The 23,212-nt window shown below is 35.2% G+C and overlaps 1 protein-coding gene across 1 annotated transcript; it reads left to right on the forward strand.

Annotated features, from left to right (window-relative positions):
- On the forward strand, positions 1 to 23,112 carry LOC148189817 (uncharacterized). The gene is made up of 2 exons (XM_088077177.1): positions 1 to 547; positions 21,708 to 23,112. Exons 1-2 carry the CDS (start codon positions 334 to 336, stop codon positions 21,929 to 21,931), a joined length of 438 nt encoding a protein of 145 aa, XP_087933303.1. The 5' UTR covers positions 1 to 333; the 3' UTR covers positions 21,932 to 23,112.
- Positions 23,113 to 23,212: the final 100 nt, after the last annotated feature.

The raw sequence follows: 23,212 nt of genomic DNA on the forward strand, positions 1-23,212 counted from the left end.
CGGCCTCCTGCGGGATCCGGTTCTTCCTCGAGGTCGAGTCACGTCAAGCGTTGGCCCCAGGTGAAGGGGAAACGGCGGTGGCATGAGGAGCCGGGCAGAGACATCACCGGGAAAGACGGGAGCCTCATCCGCCAGAGATGTGAAGCGGTTGTAGAGGTAACAGCTGTGGAGAGACTCTACCCTCAGCCTGCTCCCTATTTCGGCCATGGCGCACCACTTCGGTCTAGGACACAGGTGTTTTGGAGCCGCGAGCCGAGCTCCCGTGCAGCCCTCCGGGTTGTCTGGCTGGTGTTGAGACGTTCATGCCCAGTGCAGCATCTGTGGCGGCGGTGCATGGTGCATCCTCGGTGCATGGTGCATCCTCGGTGCATGGTGGAGCCCTCTCTACCCGTTGGAACCTCCGGCGTGTATTTACGCCATCCAGGGACTGACACCATCGTGATACCGGTGAAGGGGGACTGTGCAACAGCTACAGAGACAGATCCTTCAATCAACTGGTCCTTCTCCCGGAGGTCTGTCCTCAGGCGGTGGATGTCCTCCATAAACTGTGAGTATCTTGAGTTTGCATTCACAGTCCGCACGCAATTAGCCAAGAAGTACCCAGGTAGCAATGTTTGGTTCTAAAAACGTTCTGAGAACGGCGGAATGCAACCAATGCATTTTCTTCTGGGGTTAATATATCACATTACAGGAAGGTTCCATAAAAACGTGTAATCTCAGGCTTCGAAGACATCTTGAACAATTCTGCATATTGCTTTTACAATGTTCTTCATTTGCTCTTATGTAACATTGTGATAACGTTTTGAACTCCTATGATCTGTCACCTTTCAACATCAGCAAAACATCCTCAGAATGTTGCAGTTATAACTTTGCGTCTTAGTCAGCGTTTAAACTTAAAGGAACGTTAGTTGAAATTATAAGCATCCTTAAAGTGTTCTTTGAACGTTAGATTAAAATGTTTTCTGTAAAACATAATTACAATTTCTAGATAGCGTTAGTCAGTGTTGTGGGAACGTTCCCCACTAGCTGGGTAGTTTTCTTTAACTACGCCATCATTTTTCTGTGTAGAAATAAATGATGGCGACAAAATCTGTGGAAGAACCCTGCGACAGTATCAAATAGATATGAACAATAGCACCATAAAAACTGGATTAAAAAGTCAAATCATGGCAGAGCCTCTGGCAGGTAGACATAGACCAATAACTTCACTTACAAAAACGTAAACTCCTCTGTAAGCGGAAGCTGCTGGAACAAAGTGGATCGCTGGTTTCTTGGTTTCTCTGCAGAAACCTGATGGGCTGACAATAGATTCATGAACCATCACGAGTCCGACCCCAAAAAAAAGTACATAACTAAAAGGTTTCCTTATTACATTAATACAACTTAAAATGCTATTTATATTTCCTTCCAGGAGTTAACCCTCATTAGTGTTCTTGGGAGAATTTGATAAATCATCTTGGAAATAGTTTTATAATGGATAAAAGGTATTCATATACATTCACTGCAATAGTAATAATAACTTTATTTATATATTACCTTTTAAGAAAAGAAAAACAGGAAAAAAGCAAATTAAAGGAATACTAGTAGTAAAACAGGCAGATCTCAAAAAGGCAGTCAAAGTAATAAAGGTTTTTTTTAAGATTATTTTTTGGCACTTTAGCCTTTATTAGGTAGGACAAATCAATAGCATGAAAGGGGAAGAGAGCGCGGGGATGGCATGCAGCAAAGGGCCTCAAGTGGGAGTTGAACCCGAGGCCGCTGCTGCAAGGAAACTGCCTGGGGCGCTTGCTTTATCCACTTAGCCACCGACACCACAGATAAAGTTATTTTAATGTAAGAATAAAACCAATAAAAGATGATAAAAACTAATACAAGAAATAACGAAATCACATCAGTGGGGATAAAACAAGGATAAGATAAAACTTCTTAAAAAAAGAAAGGTGAACAAGTAAGTAAATTAAGAATTAAGGGATGATGAGAACAGGGCATCAGAGGGATAAAGAACAGATAGATGATTACGAGCAGCAGACTGAATATAGGAAGAGAGATAAAAGATGAATAAATAAATAAGTAGACATATAAAGGTGACATCACAAAGAAGCAAGCAGGTAAAAGTGAGTTTTTTAAGAAGCAAATTGAAAGTCGTTCCAAAGTCAAGGGGCCCAATAAGTTGTGTCTTCAGCCGTTTACCTCCACATAAATGTTTGAGTAAACCTTTGTTACTTTTCTGAGATGAAAAAGCAAAGCTGGAAGAAACAGCACTTAGGATATGGAAGCACTCCGTCTTATTTTTTATAAAGTCGTAAAAATAGGCCACAGTGAGAACCCCTGCCCTCTGTTTTCCACCAATATAAAACATGATCAGAGCTCTCAGTTGTCTTCTAGAACAGGATGTGACTTTTGTCAAAGCTCCTCTGCCAACCAAACATCTGTTAAAGGAGCAACATTTTGGATAGAGAGGTGTTATTCAAGACCCTCACTTCTTAATCTGCTCACTCGCCATTGCATAGAAAAAAAATGAGCCAAAATATAGTGCAATATAGGGTCAATTTTGACAATTAAAGATCCATAAGTGTGATAAAAATAAGGCCACGTTTAGGTGAGAACGGACCTACTAAACTCCAAAAAGTGTGTTTAAAAAAAAATCCATGTTCATATGGTAACATTGTGAGGAGGATCCTTGTGTACACAGATCCTAAGAAAAACAACTACAAAAACATTGTAGTTAGCATGCAACACCAGTAGTTGGCAGTGTAACTTTGTGATGATCACCACACCAACAGCATAATATAATATAATATAATATATATATATATATATATATATATATATATATATATATATATATATATATATATATATATATATATATATAATTCCAAAGTTACTACTTCCAAAAATGTAATTCCAAAGTTACTAATATGCACTTCAGTTACTAGTATGCATTTCATTGGTTATTCTCCACAGTAGATCTGCCCATAGCAGAGTAATTTAAGTAGCCTTGTGCTGCATGCATAGTTACATTCTGTATCCACCAGTCCTGCTTTTGCACACAATCCATGTAGTTTCTTTCACCAAGACAGAATTCTGATCAGAGTCACCAGCGATGTGTCTGTCCTGTGTGTGATGGCTGCAGTTCCAGGAACGACACCGCACATTTGTCTGGCTCTCTGTGGGAGGCAGCAGCATCGGGGCGAGTCCCCTCGCAGGTCCTCCCGCTGTGTAATGGAGCTCAGTTTACACTGCAGCACAACAGATTGCCCAAACCGAGAAACGCGTTGGCTTCACTCCAACATCCACAGCTAGTGTTCTCCTACAGAGAAAGCAGCCGTAATTTAAAGACCGCATAAAGATTTTGGGGCAGCTTACTGCCTCAGTTCTAAATGACTGTGCTTATGACAGCTGTAATTCATGGGCTTTATGGTTTATTGGATGTACTCTGGCAGAAAAAGTATAATTGGACTTTACTGTAAACATCCCTCCCCTCTGCCAGTGGGCTTTGAAATGGGATCTGTCTGTGGCAGATGGGGAAACACAAGCTTGTTTGGTATGAAGATGGACCGCTCCTATTGTTTTGGCTTACAGCTGTATCTTCTCTCTCTGTCTGCGTGGGTTTTCATCCCACAGTACACAAACATGCAGGTTTTGTTTGATTAGAGTCTCTGCAGGTGAGACTGTTGGTGTGTCAAATCCCTGTGACTGGCTAGGGTAGACTCCCTTCTCATCCAAATGCATGCTGGGACAAACTCCAGCACCCATGACAGTGAACAAGATCAGTGCTTTTGAGAATGGTTGAATGAGTCATAAGTAGCAGTTTACTGTGACTCACTTTTTTTTTTTACAACAAAAAAAGTGCAATGTTTATTTTTAGCCACAAGAGGTCAGTGCTGCACTGTAAGTCTGTTGAAGAGAGTTACAGAAAATGAATGGCTGTGTTGGGTTGTTTCAAATTAATTTTGTAGATTTTTTTTAATTCAGCACTTTTGAACCCAAAAATAATGATAATAATGAAGAAATGCGTACATGCATTTAAAAAAAAAAACGCAATATAGAGTAGATAACAGTTTTAGAAAATAGATTTCAGATTCTCTAGCAGTACAACTATGAGCTAAAAAATGAATGCATGGACATTTTCTTTAAGGAAATATACTGCATACAAAAAACAGCAGTTGAATTAATCAAACATTGAAAAATATCCTAAATTGATGGAGGATTTTCCAGTTTTTCTTTAGGTGCCAATGAAATTTATGAGATCCCCAACCTGAGTATTTTTTATAAGTTAGAGGCATCTGGCAGAGGAGGAAAGTAACAGTAAGTACAAGTACCTCCGTGCTATACTTGAGTAGATTGACTTGATGTTGCATTAGTATGCCATGAAATATCATGACCATATAAGATGTATAACGAAACAAAAGTCATAGTAAAGTATGGCATGTAAATGTCTTTTTAAAATATCATAGTATAGTATAAATAGTCTAGTATTAGTAGTAGTAGTATGAAATCAAATCTATTTCTATGATAAAATGTCATAGGCATGGAAATATTATTAAACAGTATGGCACAAAAATTTCACTGAAAAAGTCATTATATAGTATGGCATAAAAATATCAGTAAAATGCCACAGTACAGTATTGAATAAAAAGAACATAGTGTAGTATGTCATGAAAATATCATTTAAAAAAGTCATAGGGCAGTATGGCATAAAAAAATCATTACAAAGGTCATAGTTTAGTATAAAAAATCAGAAGAAGACATAGTATGGTATGATGCAAGAATTTGATTTAAAAAAGTAATAGTGCAGTTTTAGCATAAAAATATAATTAAAAAGTCACAGCATATCATTGCATAAAATGTCAAGAAAAAGGTCGTAGAGCAGTATGGCATAAAACATTATTCAAAAAAGACAGTATAATATGGCTTCAAATACAATGAAAATCGTATACTATGGAAAAAAATCTAACAATAAAGGTTATATTATTGTATGGTATTAAAATAGCATTGAACAGGCAATTGTATTGTATGGCATAAAATTTGTATTTCATAAAAGTGTCACTAAATAAGTCATGATGTGGCAAAAGAAAATTCAATGGTCATAGTATATTATGGCAAAGAATATCATCAAAGAATGTCATAGTAAAGTATGACATGATGGATCAATTGTTAAACATCATAGTATCGCATGACTGAAAAATATGATTTAAAAAGAAATTGTACATTTTGGCAGAAATATATTGTTAAATAGAAAAAGCTTTTAATGCCATGAAATTATGATTAGAAAAGTCATACTATTGTATGACATTTATTGGAATATCATTAGAAATTTAAAGCATAGTATATCATGAAAATATTATGAAATAAGTCATTGTATGGAATTGTGTAGAAATGTCATGAATAAATCAGAGTATACAATGGTAATAAAATCGGTCAAAGGGCCAAAGGTTCTATAGAAAAAATGTCATTTAAAAGTCTTTGTATATTCTGGCATTACCTTTTGTGAAAAAGGCCACAGTGTAGCATGGCATAGAAATATCATTGAAAAGTCATGGTGTAGTATGGTATGATGGTATCATTTAAAAAACATCATAGTATACCATGTCTTCTAAACTCACATAAAAAAAAAAACATGTAGCATGTCGCCCAAAATTATACAAAAAAGTCATAGGCTGAATACCTCTTTTTGCCCAGGAAGATCCCTGACTGAGTGTGATGAACTGGAAGTATCTGAGCTGCTGCCATGATAAGAGCTGTTCCAGTTCTCCTAATATAGGATACACCAGACCATCCTTTACCAAAGGAAAGGAGAGAATTATGTCCCACAATTCTTTGCGGCGGTAACTTTTAGTCAGCCGCTATTTTTGGTATCAGCTGTTTTATTACATCACAGATTCACAGTCTGTATGAGACAAAAACAACTTTAAAACACAATCATGTGAACATAAAGCCATTTACTGAGCTTTACCATGGCTTCTTAAGCTTTTATATACACAGGCTTCTAATCAGATCCTAGCCCTGAATTTAGACTATAGGCCTATATGTATCAAAAAAACATTTGTTATTGCTTCATATATGCAGATTTTGTTATTGAATTTTATTATGTTTTATGTGTATTTTCTATTGACTGTTTTCTATAATAGAGCTTCTAGTGAAAATATTTCATATTATTGTACTTCAAACTTTGTACCAAAATCGCATAAAAACAGTCATAGTGCAGTATGTCTTCCCAAGTGGGATTCATAATTCAATACAATACAATACAATACAATACAATACAATTCAATTCAATTTAATTCAATTTTATTTTATTAAGAATTATAAAGCCCATTATCACAAAACACAGTATGACTCAGAGGGCTTTATAGCGATAGTAAAAGCATGATGCATAATAATAGCAGTAGAAGGTCGCGTCGAGCAGAATCACGGCATCAGCACAACCAAGGCCTACGACACAGGTGCAGCCCCAGACAGGACCACAGCAACAGCCCAACCAAGACCACGATCGTGGTGAGCCAGAGGTGCAGCCGCAGCACAAGCACGGCCAGAGACCAAAACTACAGAGAAGAAAAATGCAAAATGTTTCACCTCTGAAACGCTCACGGTGTAGTAGTAGTCTGATGCCGTGCAGTAGATAGTAATCTTTTTAAGTTGCATAAATGATATGCATGTAATTCACAAATACCAAAAAGGGCCTTCAGCTATTAATTGAAGGGGTGAAAAGATGAACTATGGACTAGCAAGGATGGTCAAAATGGGATGTATGTGATGTATGCATCAGCACAGCCATCACCATGATCCAGGCGCAGCCAAGATCTGGGAAAACTACGAAACAAGGGAGCACGGATGCTCCAGGGAGGCAACCGAGTTAGTGTAACGTAGTAAAAAAGACAAGAGGGTTTGCAGGTGGAGGGAACAAGAGATGGAAAAAGGAGCTCAGTGTATCCTAGAAAGTCCCCCAGCAGACTAAACCTATGTCAGCCTAACTAGAGGCTGGTCAAGGCAACCTCAGCCAGCCCTAATTATAAGCTTTATCAAAGAGGAAGGTGTTTAGTCTACCCAGATGCTGTCTGCCTACCTGACCGAAACTGGAAGATGGTTCCATAAAAGAGAAGCGTGGTAACTGAAGGCTCTGGCTCCCATCCTACATTTGGAGACTTTGGGATCCACAAGTACCCCTATGTTTTCAGAGCGCAGAGATCTTGAGGGTTGATAGGGAACTATGAGTGTGAGAGATAAGATGGAGCCTGTCCATTCAGAGCTTTGTAGATGAGGAGGATTTTAAATTCAATTCTGGTGTACTATGTTGGCATACTATAGTGTTGAAAAAAACGCATAAAAAATGTCAAAGTAGACTATGTGAAAAGAAACCGACAAAAAATGTCAAAGCAGAGCATGTCCATATGTACAAAATACAACATGAAAAACTAGTATAGTATGTTGACAGATGACATTAAAATGTTGTAGTATACTATGTTGAAAAAAAGTCTTAAAAATGTCATAGTACAGTGTGTCGAAAAAAACTATGGAAAAAATCACAGCGTAGTATGTCGAAGACACGTAATAAAAATGTCACAGTATATTGCATACAAATGCATACAAAATTTCACAGTATAGTATATTATTAGTATCACAGTATTAGTATTTTTTTTTAAATGTCACAGTGTGGTATGTGGGAAATGGTTGTCAAAAAAGGTATTTTGCTTGTTGAAAACATAATAAAAATGTCCTAGTATAGTATGAAATCATCAAAAATACGTCATAAAAAAGTCATAGTATACAATGATTAAAAATGTCTGAAAAAATGTCATAGTATAAAGGACTTCATGTCACAAAAAAAATGTCCTTGTGTGGTTTGTTGAAAAAAGCATCACAAAAGCGCCATGATATAATATGTCGAAAAAACATCACCCAAAACATCATAGTTCAGAATGTCAAAAAAGGAGTCAAAAAACATCATAGTATAGTATGTTAAAAAAACACCACAAAAAAACGTTAAAATGCTCAAAAATCATCAAAAATGTCATAGTATAGAATGTAGCTCAAAAAGCATCAAAAACATCATAGTATATAATGTTGCTTAAAAATCATAAAAAACGTCATAGTGTAGTATGTCGCTTAAAAATCATCAAAAACACCATCGTATTGTACATCGCTTAAAAATTTTTTAAAAATGTCATAGAGTAGTTTGTCACTCAAAAATCATCAAAAACGTCATAGCATAGTATGTCACTCAAACACATCATAGTATGTCGCTCAAAAATCATCAAAAAGGTTGTACAAAACTACAAAACTACAGTTTGTCACTCAAAAATCATCAGAAACATCATAGTTAAGTATGTTGCCGCAAAATCATCAAAATGTCATAGTATAATGTCGCTCATGTCGCGAAAAAAAGTGATCGCTCCAAATGTTGAAAAAAAGTCATAGTACCGCATGTTGAAGAAGTTTCAAGTATGATACACTGAAAAAGAGGTCCAGAAAGTTAATATTTTACATGTTTTAGAGCGTTGCATAGTTTGTGGAAAAATGCCATACTATAGCATGTCGAAATTGGTCAAAAAACTCATCACTCAAAATGTCGTAAAAGGTAATCGTCTAGCATGTTGAAGAAGTTTATAGTATGTTGTAGTGAAAAGAAGGTCCAAAAAGTCATTTTTTTTAAATGTTTCAGAGCCTTGCATAGTGTGACGAAAATCGGATCGGCATACTATAGCATGTTGAAAATGGTCAAACACCTCGTCGCTCCAAATGTCTAAATAAGTCATAGTATAGCGTGTTGAAGAAGTGTATAGTACGGAACGCTGAAAAAGAGATCCAAAAAGTCAATATTTTAAATGTTTTGCAGCCTTATATAGTTTGTGGAAAAATGCCATACTATAACATGTCGAAATTGGTCAAAAAAGTCATCGCTCAAAATGCCGAAAAAAGTCATAGTATAGCACGTTAAGAAGTTTATAGTATAGCATGTTGAAAAAGCTATCCAAAAAATCAATATTTAAATGTTTTTAGTTCATGGTATAGCATGTCGAAAAATTTTAGAGCCTTGCATAGTTTGCTGAAAAACGCCATACTAAAGCATGTCAAAAACGGTCAAAACACTCAGCGCTCCAAATGTCCAAAAAAGTCATAGTACCGCATGTTGAAGAAGTTTCAAGTATGGTACACTGACAAAGAGGTCCAGAAAGTCAATATTTTAAATGGTTTAGAGTGTTGCATAGTTTGTTAAAAAATGCCATACTATAGCATGTCGAAATTGATGAAAAAAGTCATCACTCAAAATGCCAAAAAAAGTCATAGTATAGCATGTTGAGGAAGTTTATAGTATGTTCTAGTGAAAAGAAGGTCCAAAAAGTCAATATTTTTAATGTTTCAGAGCCTTGCATAGTGTGACGAAAATTGGGACGGCATACTATAGCATGTCGAAAATGGTCAAAAAAGTCATCGCTCAAAAAGCCAAAAAAAGTCATAGAATAGCATGTTGAAGAAGTTTATAGTATGGTACACTGAAAAAGAGGTCCAGAACGTCAATATTTTAAATGGTTTAGAGTGTTGCATAATTTGTGGAAAAATGCCATACTATAGCATGTCGAAATAGGTCAAAAAGTCATCACTCTAAATGTCGAAAAAGTTGTAATATAGCATGTTGAAGAAGTTTATAGGATGTTCTAACTGAAAAGAAGGTCCAGAAAGTCAATATCTGAAGTGTTTTAGGTCATAGCATAAGAAGTCAAAATGTGCCATACTATAGCATGTCAAAAACGGTCAAAACGCTCAGCGTTCCAAATGTCCAAAAAAGTCATAGTATAGCATGTTGAAGAAGTTTATAGTATGGTACACTGAAAAAGAGGTCCAGAACGTCAATATTTTAAATGGTTTAGAGTGTTGCATAATTTGTGGAAAAATGCCATACTAAAGTATGTCGAAATAGGTCAAAAAGGTCAATGCTCAAAATGTCGAAAAATAGTTATAGCATGTTGAAGAAGTTTATAGGATGTTCTAACGAAAAGAAGGTCCAAAAAAGCTATCCAAAAAATCAATATTTAAATGTTTTTAGTTCATGGTATGTTGGCATGTTGAAGTTTATAGTATAGTAAGCTGAAAAGAAGGTCCAAAAAGTCAATATTTTAAATGTTTTAGAGCCTTGCATAGTTTGCTGAAAAACGCCATACTAAAGCATGTCAAAAACGGTCAAAACACTCAGCGCTCCAAATGTCCAAAAAAGTCATAGTACCGCATGTTGAAGAAGTTTCAAGTATGATACACTGAAAAAGAGGTCCAGAAAGTTAATATTTTACATGTTTTAGAGCGTTGCATAGTTTGTGGAAAAATGCCATACTATAGCATGCCAAAATGGGTCAAAAAACTAATCACTCAAAATGTCATAAAAAGTAATCGTATAGCATGTTGAAGAAGTTTATAGTATGTTGTAGTGAAAAGAAGGTCCAAAAAGTTATTTTTTTTTATTGTTTCAGAGCCTTGCATAGTGTGACGAAAATTGGAACGGCATACTATAGCATGTTGAAAATGGTCAAACACCTCATCGCTCCAAATGTCCAAAAAAGTCATAGTATAGCGTGTTGAAGAAGTTTATAGTATGTTCTAGTGAAAAGAAAGTCCAGAAAGTCAATATTTTAAACGGTTTAGAGTGTTGCATAGTTTGTGGAAAAATGCCATACTATAGTATGTCGAAATTGGTCAAAAAAGTCATCGCTCCAAATGCCGAAAAAAGTCATAATATAGCATGTTGAAAAAGTTTATAGCATGGTAAGCTGAAAAAGCGGACCAAAAAGTCAATATCTGAGTGTTTTTAGGTCATAGCATAAGAAGTCAAAATGTGCCATGCTATAGCATGTCAAAAACGGTCAAAACACTCAGTGCTCCAAATGTCCAAAAAAGTCATAGTATAGCATGTTGAAGAAGTTTCAAGTATGGTACACTGATAAAGAGGTCCAGAAAGTTAATATTTTACATGTTTTAGAGTGTTGCATAGTTTGTGGAAAAATGCCATACTATAGCATGTCGAAATTGGTCAAAAAAGTCATCACTCAAAATGCCAAAAAAAGTCATAGTATAGCATGTTGAAGAAGTTTATAGTATGGTACACTGAAAAAGAGGTCCAAAAAGTCAATATTTTAAATGTGTTACAGCCTTGTATAGTTTGTGGAAAAATGCCATATTATAGCATTTCGAAAATGGTCAAAAAAGTTATTGCTCCAAAAGCCAAAAAAATTGTCATAATATAGCATGTTGAAGAAGTTAATAGCATGACATGTTGAAAAAACTGTCCAAAAAGTCAATATGTGAACTGTTTTAGAGCCTTGCATAATTTGTCGAAAAAGGCCATACTATAGCATGTCGAAAATGGTCAAAACACTCATCGCTCCAAATGTCCAAAAAAGTCATAGTATAGCATGTTGAGGAAGTTTATAATATGTTCTAGTGAAAAGAAGGTCCAGAAAGTCAATATTTTAAATGGTTTAGAGCCTTGCATAGTGTGACGAAAATTGGAGCGGCATAGTATAGCATGTCGAAATTGGTCAAAAAAGTCATCGCTCAAAATGCCGAAAAAAGTCATAGTATAGCATGTTGAAGAAGTTTATAGCATGGTAAGCTGAAAAAGCGGACCAAAAAGTCAATATCTGAGTGTTTTTAGGTCATAGCATAAGAAGTCAAAATGTGCCATACTATAGCATGTCAAAAATGGTCAAAAGAGTAATTGCTCCAAATGTCCAAAAAAGTCATAGTACCGCATGTTGAAGAAGTTTCAAGTATGGTACACTGACAAAGAGGTCCAGAAAGTCAATATTTTAAATGGTTTAGAGTGTTGCATAGTTTGTTAAAAAATGCCATACTATAGCATGTCGAAATTGGTCAAAAAAGTCATCACTCAAAATGCCAAAAAAAGTCATAGTATAGCATGTTGAAGAAGTTTATAGTATGTTCTAGTGAAAAGAAGGTCCAAAAAATCAATATTTTTAATGTTTCAGAGCCTTGCATAGTGTGACGAAAATTGGAACGGCATACTATAGCATGTCGAAAATGGTCAAAAACCTCATCGCTCCAAATGTCCAAAAAAGTCATAGTATAGCGTGTTGAAGAAGTGTATAGTATGGAACGCTGAAAAAGAGATCCAAAAAGTCAATATTTCAAATGTGTTACAGCCTTGTATAATTTGTGGAAAAATGCCATACTATAGTATGTCGAAATAGGTCAAAAAAGTCAACGCTCAAAATGCCAAAAAATAGTTGTAGTTTAGCATGTTGAAGAAGTTTATAGGATGTTCTAACGAAAAGAAGGTCCAAAAAGTCAATATCTGAGTGTTTTTAGGTCATAGTATAAGAAGTCAAAATGTGCCATACTATAGCATGTCAAAAATGGTCAAAACACTCAGCGCTCCAAATGTCCAAAAAAGTCATAGTATAGCATGTTGAAGAAGTTTCAAGTATGGTACACTGCTAAAGAGGTCCAGAAAGTTAATATTTTACATGTTTTAGAGCGTTGCATAGTTTGTGGAAAAATGCCATACTATAGCATGCCAAAATGGGTCAAAAAACTAATCACTCAAAATGTCGTAAAAAGTAATCGTATAGCATGTTGAAGAAGTTTATAGTATGTTGTAGTGAAAAGAAGGTCCAAAAAGTTATTTTTTTTTAATGTTTCAGAGCCTTGCATAGTGTGACAAAAATTGGAACGGCATACTATAGCATGTTGAAAATGGTCAAATATCCAAATATCCAAATATCCAAAAAAGTCATAGTATAGCATGTTGAAGAAGTTTATAGTATGGTAAGCTGAAAAAGCGGACCAAAAAGTCAATATGTGAACTGTTTTAGAGCCTTGCATAGTTTGTCAAAATATGCCATACTATAGCATGTCAAAATGGTCAAAAGAGTAATTGCTCCAAATATCCAAAAAGTCATAGTATAGCATGTTGAAGAAGTTTATAATATGGTACACTGACAAAGAAGGTCCAGAAAGTCAATATTTTAAATGGTTTAGAGTGTTGCATAATTTGTGGAAAAATGCCATACTATAGTATGTCGAAATAGGTCAAAAAAGTAATCGCTCAAAATGTCGAAAAATAGTTGTAGTATAGCATGTTGAAGAAGTTTATAGCATGGTAAGCTGAAAAAGCGGACCAAAAAGTCAATATGTGAACTGTTTTAGAGCCTTGCATAGTTTGTCAAAAAACGCCATACTATAGCATGTCAAAAACGGTCAAAACGCTCAGCGTTCCAAATGTCCAAAAAAGTCATAGTATAGCATGTTGAGGAAGTTTATAGTATGTTCTAGTGAAAAGAAGGTCCAAAAAATCAATATTTTTAATGTTTCAGAGCCTTGCATAGTGTGACGAAAATTGGAACGGCATACTATAGCATGTCGAAAATGGTCAAAAACCTCATCGCTCCAAATGTCCAAAAAAGTCATAGTATAGCGTGTTGAAGAAGTGTATAGTATGGAACGCTGAAAAAGAGATCCAAAAAGTCAATATTTTAAATGTGTTACAGCCTTGTATAATTTGTGGAAAAATGCCATACTATAGCATGTCGAAAATGGTCAAAAAAGTCATCGCTCAAAAAGCCAAAAAAAGTCATAGTATAGCATGTTGAAGAAGTTAATAGCATGACATGTTGAAAAAACTGTCCAAAAAGTCAATATGTGAACTGTTTTAGAGCCTTGCATAATTTGTCGAAAAAGGCCATACTATAGCATGTCGAAAATGCTCAAAACACTCATCGCTCCAAATGTCCAAAAAAGTCATAGTATAGCATGTTGAAGAAGTTTATAGTATGGTACACTGAAAAAGAGGTCAGAACGTCAATATTTTAAATGGTTTAGAGTTTTGCATAATTTGTGGAAAAATGCCATACTATAGTATGTCGAAATAGGTCAAAAAAGTCATCGCTCAAAATGTCGAAATATAGTTGTAGTATAGCATGTTGAAGAAGTTTATAGTGTGTTCTAACGAAGAGGTGGTCCAAAAAGTCAATATTTTAAACGGTTTAGAGTGCTGCATAGTTTGTGGAAAAATGCCATACTATAGCATGTCGAAATTGGTCAAAAAAGTCATCGCTCAAAATGCAGAAAAAAGTCATAGTATAGCATGTTGAAGAAGTTTATAGTGTGTTCTAACGAAAAGAAGGTCCAAAAAGTCAATATCTGAGTGTTTTTAGGTCATAGTATAAGAAGTCAAAATGTGCCATACTATAGCATGTCAAAAACGGTCAAAACACTCAGCGCTCCAAATGTCCAAAAAAGTCATAGTATAGCATGTTGAAGAAGTTTCAAGTATGGTACACTGATAAAGAGGTCCAGAAAGTTAATATTTTACATGTTTTAGAGCGTTGCATAGTTTGTGGAAAAATGCCATACTATAGCATGTCGAAATTGGTCAAAAAATTCATCGCTCCAAATGCCGAAAAAAGTCATAATATAGCATGTTGAAGAAGTTTATAGCATGGTAAGCTGAAAAAGCGGTCCAAAAAGTCAATATCTGAGTGTTTTTAGGTCATAGTATAAGATGTCAAAATATGCCATACTATAGCATGTCAAAAATGGTCAAAAGAGTAATTGCTCCAAATATCCAAAAAAGTCATAGTACCGCATGTTGAAGAAGTTTCAAGTATGGTACACTGACAAAGAGGTCCAGAAAGTCAATATTTTAAATGGTTTAGAGTGTTGCATAGTTTGTGGAAAAATGCCATACTATAGCATGTCGAAATAGGTCAAAAAAGTCATCACTCAAAATGTCGAAAAAAGTCATAGTATAGCATGTTGAAGAAGTTTATAATATGGTACACTGAAAAAGAGATCAGAACGTCAATATTTTAAATGGTTAAGAGTTTTGCATAATTTGTGGAAAAATGCCATACTATAGTATGTCGAAATAGGTCAAAAAAGTCATCGCTCAAAATGTCGAAAAATAGTTGTAGTATAGCATGTTGAAGAAGTTTATAGTGTGTTCTAACAAAAAGAAGGTCCAAAAAGTCAATATTTTAAACGGTTTAGAGTGTTGCATAGTTTGTGGAAAAATGCCATACTATAGCATGTCGAAATTGGTCAAAAAAGTCATCGCTCAAAAAGCCAAAAAAAGTCATAGTATAGCATGTTGAAGAAGTTTATAGTATGGTACACTGAAAAAATAGTCCAAAAAGTCAATATTTTAACTGTTTTAGAGCGTTGCATAGTTTGTCCAAAAAGCCCATACTATACCGTGATGAAAAAGGTCAAAAAAGTCATCGCTCCAGATGTTGAAAAAAGTCATAGTATAGCATGTTGAAGTTTATAGTATGTTCTAGTGAAAAGAAGGTCCAAAAAATCAATATTTTTAATGTTTCAGAGCCTTGCATAGTGTGACGAAAATTGGAACGGCATACTATAGCATGTCAAAAACGGTCAAAACACTCAGTGCTCCAAATGTCCAAAAAAGTCATAGTATAGCATGTTGAAGAAGTTTCAAGTATGGTACACTGCTAAAGAGGTCCAGAAAGTTAATATTTTACATGTTTTAGAGCGTTGCATAGTTTGTGGAAAAATGCCATACTATAGCATGCCAAAATGGGTCAAAAAACTAATCACTCAAAATGTCGTAAAAAGTAATCGTATAGCATGTTGAAGAAGTTTATAGTATGTTGTAGTGAAAAGAAGGTCCAAAAAGTTATTTTTTTTTAATGTTTCAGAGCCTTGCATAGTGTGACAAAAATTGCCATACTATAGCATGTTGAAAATGGTCAAATATCCAAATATCCAAATATCCAAAAAAGTCATAGTATAGCATGTTGAAGAAGTTTATAGTATGGTAAGCTGAAAAAGCGGACCAAAAAGTCAATATGTGAACTGTTTTAGAGCCTTGCATAGTTTGTCAAAAAACGCCATACTATAGCATGTCAAAAACGGTCAAAACGCTCAGCGTTCCAAATGTCCAAAAAAGTCATAGTATAGCATGTTGAGGAAGTTTATAATATGTTCTAGTGAAAAGAAGGTCCAGAAAGTCAATATTTTAAATGGTTTAGAGTGTTGCATAGTTTGTTAAAAAATGCCATACTATAGCATGTCGAAATTGGTCAAAAAAGTCATCACTCAAAATGCAGAAAAAAGTCATAGTATAGCATGTTGAAGAAGTTTATAGTATGGTAAGCTGAAAAAGCGGACCAAAAAGTCAATATGTGAACTGTTTTAGAGCCTTGCATAGTTTGTCAAAAAACGCCATACTATAGCATGTCAAAAACGGTCAAAACGCTCAGCGTTCCAAATGTCCAAAAAAGTCATAGTATAGCATGTTGAGGAAGTTTAAAATATGTTCTAGTGAAAAGAAGGTCCAGAAAGTCAATATTTTAAATGGTTTAGAGTGTTGCATAGTTTGTTAAAAAATGCCATACTATAGCATGTCGAAATTGGTCAAAAAAGTCATCACTCAAAATGCAGAAAAAAGTCATAGTATAGCATGTTGAAGAAGTTTATAGTATGGTAAGCTGAAAAAGCGGACCAAAAAGTCAATATGTGAACTGTTTTAGAGCCTTGCATAATTTGTCGAAAAAGGCCATACTATAGCATGTCGAAAATGCTCAAAACACTCATCGCTCCAAATGTCCAAAAAAGTCATAGTATAGCATGTTGAAGAAGTTTATAGTATGGAACGCTGAAAAAGAGGTCAGAACGTCAATATTTTAAATGGTTTAGAGAGTTGCATAGTTCGTGGAAAAATGCCATACTATAGCATGTCGAAATTGGTCAAAAAAGTCATCGCTCAAAATGCAGAAAAAAGTCATAGTATAGCATGTTGAAGAAGTTTATAGTGTGTTCTAACGAAAAGAAGGTCCAAAAAGTCAATATCTGAGTGTTTTTAGGTCATAGTATAAGAAGTCAAAATGTGCCATACTACAGCATGTCAAAAACGGTCAAAACACTCAGCGCTCCAGATGTCCAAAAAAGTCATAGTATAGCATGTTGAAGAAGTTTCAAGTATGGTACACTGATAAAGAGGTCCAGAAAGTTAATATTTTACATGTTTTAGAGCGTTGCATAGTTTGTGGAAAAATGCCATACTATAGCATGCCAAAATGGGTCAAAAAACTAATCACTCAAAATGTCGTAAAAAGTAATCGTATAGCATGTTGAAGAAGTTTATAGCATGGTAAGCTGAAAAAGCGGTCCAAAAAGTCAATATCTGAGTGTTTTTAGGTCATAGTATAAGAAGTCAAAATGTGCCATACTATAGCATGTCAAAAATGGTCAAAACACTCAGCGCTCCAAATGTCCAAAAAAGTCATAGTATAGCATGTTGAAGAAGTGTATAGTATGGAACGCTGAAAAAGAGATCCAAAAAGTCAATATTTTAAATGTGTTACAGCCTTGTATAATTTGTGGAAAAATGCCATACTATAGTATGTCGAAATAGGTCAAAAAAGTCAACGCTCAAAATGCCAAAAAATAGTTGTAGTTTAGCATGTTGAAGAAGTTTATAGGATGTTCTAACGAAAAGAAGGTCCAAAAAGTCAATATCTGAGTGTTTTTAGGTCATAGTATAAGAAGTCAAAATGTGCCATACTATAGCATGTCAAAAATGGTCAAAACACTCAGCGCTCCAAATGTCCAAAAAAGTCATAGTATAGCATGTTGAAGAAGTTTCAAGTATGGTACACTGATAAAGAGGTCCAGAAAGTTAATATTTTACATGTTTTAGAGCGTTGCATAGTTTGTGGAAAAATGCCATACTATAGCATGCCAAAATGGGTCAAAAAACTAATCACTCAAAATGTCGTAAAAAGTAATCGTATAGCATGTTGAAGAAGTTTATAGTATGTTGTAGTGAAAAGAAGGTCCAAAAGTTATTTTTTTAATGTTTCAGAGCCTTGCATAGTGTGACAAAAATTGGAACGGCATACTATAGCATGTTGAAAATGGTCAAACACCTCATCGCTCCAAATGCCGAAAAAAGTCATAGTGTAGCATGTTGAGGAAGTTTATAGTATGTTCTAGTGAAAAGAAAGTCCAGAAAGTCAATATTTTAAACGGTTTAGAGTGTTGCATAGTTTGTGGAAAAATGCCATGCTATAGCATGTCAAAAACGGTCAAAACACTCAGTGCTCCAAATGTCCAAAAAAGTCATAGTACCGCATGTTGAAGAAGTTTCAAGTATGGTACACTGACAAAGAGGTCCAGAAAGTCAATATTTTAAATGGTTTAGAGTGTTGCATAGTTTGTTAAAAAATGCCATACTATAGCATGTCGAAATTGGTCAAAAAAGTCATCGCTCAAAATGCCAAAAAAAGTCATAGTATAGCATGTTGAAGAAGTTTATAGTATGGTACACTGAAAAAGAGGTCCAGAAAGTCAATATTTTAAATGGTTTAGAGTGTTGCATAGTTTGTTAAAAAATGCCATACTATAGCATGTCGAAATTGGTCAAAAAAGTCATCACTCAAAATGCAGAAAAAAGTCATAGTATAGCATGTTGAAGAAGTTTATAGCATGACATGTTGAAAAAACTGTCCAAAAAGTCAATATGTGAACTGTTTTAGAGCCTTGCATAATTTGTCGAAAAAGGCCATACTATAGCATGTCGAAAATGCTCAAAACACTCATCGCTCCAAATGTCCAAAAAAGTCATAGTATAGCATGTTGAAGAAGTTTATAGTATGGAACGCTGAAAAAGAGGTCAGAACGTCAATATTTTAAATGGTTTAGAGAGTTGCATAGTTCGTGGAAAAATGCCATACTATAGCATGTCGAAATTGGTCAAAAAAGTCATCGCTCAAAATGCAGAAAAAAGTCATAGTATAGCATGTTGAAGAAGTTTATAGTGTGTTCTAACGAAAAGAAGGTCCAAAAAGTCAATATCTGAGTGTTTTTAGGTCATAGTATAAGAAGTCAAAATGTGCCATACTACAGCATGTCAAAAACGGTCAAAACACTCAGCGCTCCAGATGTCCAAAAAAGTCATAGTATAGCATGTTGAAGAAGTTTCAAGTATGGTACACTGATAAAGAGGTCCAGAAAGTTAATATTTTACATGTTTTAGAGCGTTGCATAGTTTGTGGAAAAATGCCATACTATAGCATGCCAAAATGGGTCAAAAAACTAATCACTCAAAATGTCGTAAAAAGTAATCGTATAGCATGTTGAAGAAGTTTATAGCATGGTAAGCTGAAAAAGCGGTCCAAAAAGTCAATATCTGAGTGTTTTTAGGTCATAGTATAAGAAGTCAAAATGTGCCATACTATAGCATGTCAAAAATGGTCAAAACACTCAGCGCTCCAAATGTCCAAAAAAGTCATAGTATAGCATGTTGAAGAAGTGTATAGTATGGAACGCTGATAAAGAGATCCAGAAAGTCAATATTTCAAATGTGTTACAGCCTTGTATAATTTGTGGAAAAATGCCATACTATAGTATGTCGAAATAGGTCAAAAAAGTCAACGCTCAAAATGCCAAAAAATAGTTGTAGTTTAGCATGTTGAAGAAGTTTATAGGATGTTCTAACGAAAAGAAGGTCCAAAAAGTCAATATCTGAGTGTTTTTAGGTCATAGTATAAGAAGTCAAAATGTGCCATACTATAGCATGTCAAAAATGGTCAAAACACTCAGCGCTCCAAATGTCCAAAAAAGTCATAGTATAGCATGTTGAAGAAGTTTCAAGTATGGTACACTGCTAAAGAGGTCCAGAAAGTTAATATTTTACATGTTTTAGAGCGTTGCATAGTTTGTGGAAAAATGCCATACTATAGCATGCCAAAATGGGTCAAAAAACTAATCACTCAAAATGTCGTAAAAAGTAATCGTATAGCATGTTGAAGAAGTTTATAGTATGTTGTAGTGAAAAGAAGGTCCAAAAAGTTATTTTTTTTTAATGTTTCAGAGCCTTGCATAGTGTGACAAAAATTGGAACGGCATACTATAGCATGTTGAAAATGGTCAAACACCTCATCGCTCCAAATGCCGAAAAAAGTCATAGTGTAGCATGTTGAGGAAGTTTATAGTATGTTCTAGTGAAAAGAAAGTCCAGAAAGTCAATATTTTAAACGGTTTAGAGTGTTGCATACTTTGTGGAAAAATGCCATGCTATAGCATGTCAAAAACGGTCAAAACACTCAGTGCTCCAAATGTCCAAAAAAGTCATAGTACCGCATGTTGAAGAAGTTTCAAGTATGGTACACTGACAAAGAGGTCCAGAAAGTCAATATTTTAAATGGTTTAGAGTGTTGCATAGTTTGTTAAAAAATGCCATACTATAGCATGTCGAAATTGGTCAAAAAAGTCATCGCTCAAAATGCCAAAAAAAGTCATAGTATAGCATGTTGAAGAAGTTTATAGTATGGTACACTGAAAAAGAGGTCCAGAACGTCAATATTTTAAATGGTTTAGAGTTTTGCATAATTTGTGGAAAAATGCCATACTATAGCATGTCGAAATAGGTCAAAAAAGTCAACGCTCAAAATGTCGAAAAATAGTTGTAGTATAGCATGTTGAAGAAGTTTATAGGATGTTCTAACGAAAAGAAGGTCCAGAAAGTCAATATCTGAGTGTTTTTAGGTCATAGCATAAGAAGTCAAAATGTGCCATACTATAGCATGTCAAAAATGGTCAAAACACTCAGCGCTCCAAATGTCGTAAAAAGTAATCGTATAGCATGTTGAAGTTTATAGTATGGTACACTGAAAAAGAGGTCCAGAACGTCAATATTTTAAATGGTTTAGAGTGTTGCATAGTTTGTGGAAAAATGCCATACTATAGTATGTTGAAAACGGTCAAAAAAGTCATTTTTTTTTAATGACGAAAAAAGTCATAGTATAGCATTTTGAAGAAGTGTTTAGTATGGTACATTGGAGAGGCAGTTCAAAAAGTCAATATATAAGATTTTAATATAGTATGTTGAAAAACACCATAGTATAGCATGTCAAAAATGGTCAAAAAAGTCATCGCTCCAAAGGGGAGGGGACTCTTGAAGTGACGGTTGAGAAGTTAAATCATCAAGACAATTTAAATACCTCACTACAATTTAAATTTTGTTTTAAAATTGAAGTTTCACACAATATTACGTTGAGATCATTTTCAACATCTTTATGTCAACACGACTTATTTAAAATATGTCTTTAACTTAAAATGTTTATCTAGGTCAACCAAAAAAAATTGTTGGTGACAGGTCGCCTGAATTTCTTTTTAGAGTGGATGATATTAAGTTATTTATCAATCTGTTCATCCCTTTAATGTTCAGCTGGTAAATGAAATGATTTTATATATTGCTGGGTAGTTTAATATATTACAATATATCATAATTGAGTTTATTTATATTTTGTAATCCATCCATCCATTTTTGACTCTTATCAAGGCCGGTTCGCGGGGGCAACAGGCTAAGCAGAGCACTCCAGGCGTCCCTCTCCCCAGCAACGCTTTGTAGTTCCTCCTGGGGGATCCCGAGGCGTTCCCAGGCCAGATGAGATATGTATGTAATCCCTCCAGCGTGTTCTGGGTCTGCCCCGGGGCCTCCTACTAGTAGGATGTGCCCAGAACACCTCCAGCAGGAAGCGCCCAGGACGCATCCTGATCAGACGCCCGAACCACCTCAACTGGCCCCTTTTGACACGAAGGAGCAGCGGCTCTACTCCGCGCTGCTGCTGGATGTCCGAGCTCCTCACCCCATCTCTAAGACTGAGCAGCCACCCTGTGGAGGAAACTCATTTCAGCCGCTTGTAACCACAGTCTCATTCTTCCAGTCACTACCCTATCCTCCATGGCCTCCCCAAACTCCGACCGCCTCCGCTGCAGCCCTTCTGGCCAACCGGTACCTGTCCGATGTTTCCAGAGACCCCCGGGCCAACAAAGCCCAGAAGGCCTCCTTCTTCAGCCTGACGGCCTCCTTCACCGCTGGTATCCACCGGCTGGGTCCATCTGTTGCCGCCACGACAGGCACCGACAACCTTCTGACCACAGCTTCTAGCAGCCGCTAGAAGGAGGTTGGAGGTTGGAGTTTGTAATAATAATCAAAATCTGCAACGCAACTAAAATGGTCAAATAAATCTAGTGAATTGAAAGTACAATATTTGCCAAAAATTGAGTAAAATATAAAGTGGCATAAAATGGAAATACTGTACTTGAGTAAAATGTATTTATATGCAAGCGTCTGCTCGTCATGTTAATGTGATAAACTGTTCCCTGCTTAATGAAGTTTAATTAAGGAAAGTAATGCCCCGTTTTCTTTTTTTTTTCCATTGTAGTCTGAAAAATACTCTTGGGGAGAATGTTTATTTACAAACATATGACACATTTTTACAATGTGCAGAAATCTGAAACAGAATGGGTTAAAAATCACATCTGCTGCAGTGTAAATGATGCCAGAGATGATTGTTTCTCATCCCTCAAGTAAACATAAGTGGGGGGAAAAAAACGTACACTCCTGGGAATCTGACTGCAGCAAGAAAGAAACAATTTCAGCTCACAGTCTGTGTTTTAAGACACCAGCTGTTTGCATTGAGCCAAGCGTAAGTCACTGTGCATTTCAATCATTCCCGCTCTACTGTAATCTTTTTTTTTGCGATCACACTGATTTCAACGCAGTCACAAACATTTAATGTTTCAAATGAAAAGTAAAATACTAGCAAACAGCAGCTCTGAATCACTTATCAGAATGGCATCATAACCAAAAAAAGATGCAAAAAGATGTAGAAGACTAATATTTAAATAGCTAAGAAAAAATGTCTGGTGAACTGTCTCCATAATTATCATAATTATTTATTTAAAATCATTTTACAGAATTATTATAATTTTAAAGATTTTCAGGTTATTTCTTTTGTTTGTTTTACCTTCTCGTTTTTTTGTTATTTGTTTTTTTGATTGATTGTTTTTTGTCTGTTGGAATATTTTGGAAATTTTCTGGTAATTTTCTCATCTCCTTTATTGTTGCTCATTACCTTCTACTCATGTTTTTGAATTAAAAAAGCCAATTTGCCCAGGCCTCAAAAGGTTAAATGAATAATCTGATTGTATTTCCATCCTAGCTGAACAAGTTTTGAGTGAAAGGAATTAAAAGCCCACCAGACACCAGTTCCAAATATAATCCTGTTGAGTTTAGTAATTTAAGCAAATAATAGCCTGGCTATTAATTTAAGTTTTATAGTAATTAATCAATGCTTCAGTGGGAGTAAGATTTAGAACCTCTAAGTTTAAACTTTATTTTTTTCAATTTTAAGAGTGACCAAGCTAAATCACTTTTCTGAAGGGA

The sequence above is a fragment of the Plectropomus leopardus genome, chromosome 4, assembly GCF_026936395.1.
Source record: "Plectropomus leopardus strain MGB_pleo_1.0 chromosome 4, ASM2693639v1, whole genome shotgun sequence".
In the NCBI taxonomy this organism is placed as follows: domain Eukaryota; kingdom Metazoa; phylum Chordata; class Actinopteri; order Perciformes; family Serranidae; genus Plectropomus; species Plectropomus leopardus.

What these genes read in the sequence shown, in the direction of transcription:
- LOC148189817 (XM_088077177.1), top strand. Translation starts at nt 334, where the DNA reads ATGGTGCATCCTCGGTGCATGGTGCATCCTCGGTGCATGGTGGAGCCC. An exon ending in GTGGATGTCCTCCATAAACT is followed by an intron (nt 548 to 21,707) that starts GTGAGTATCTTG and finishes TCATTCTTCCAG; the next exon opens with TCACTACCCTATCCTCCATG.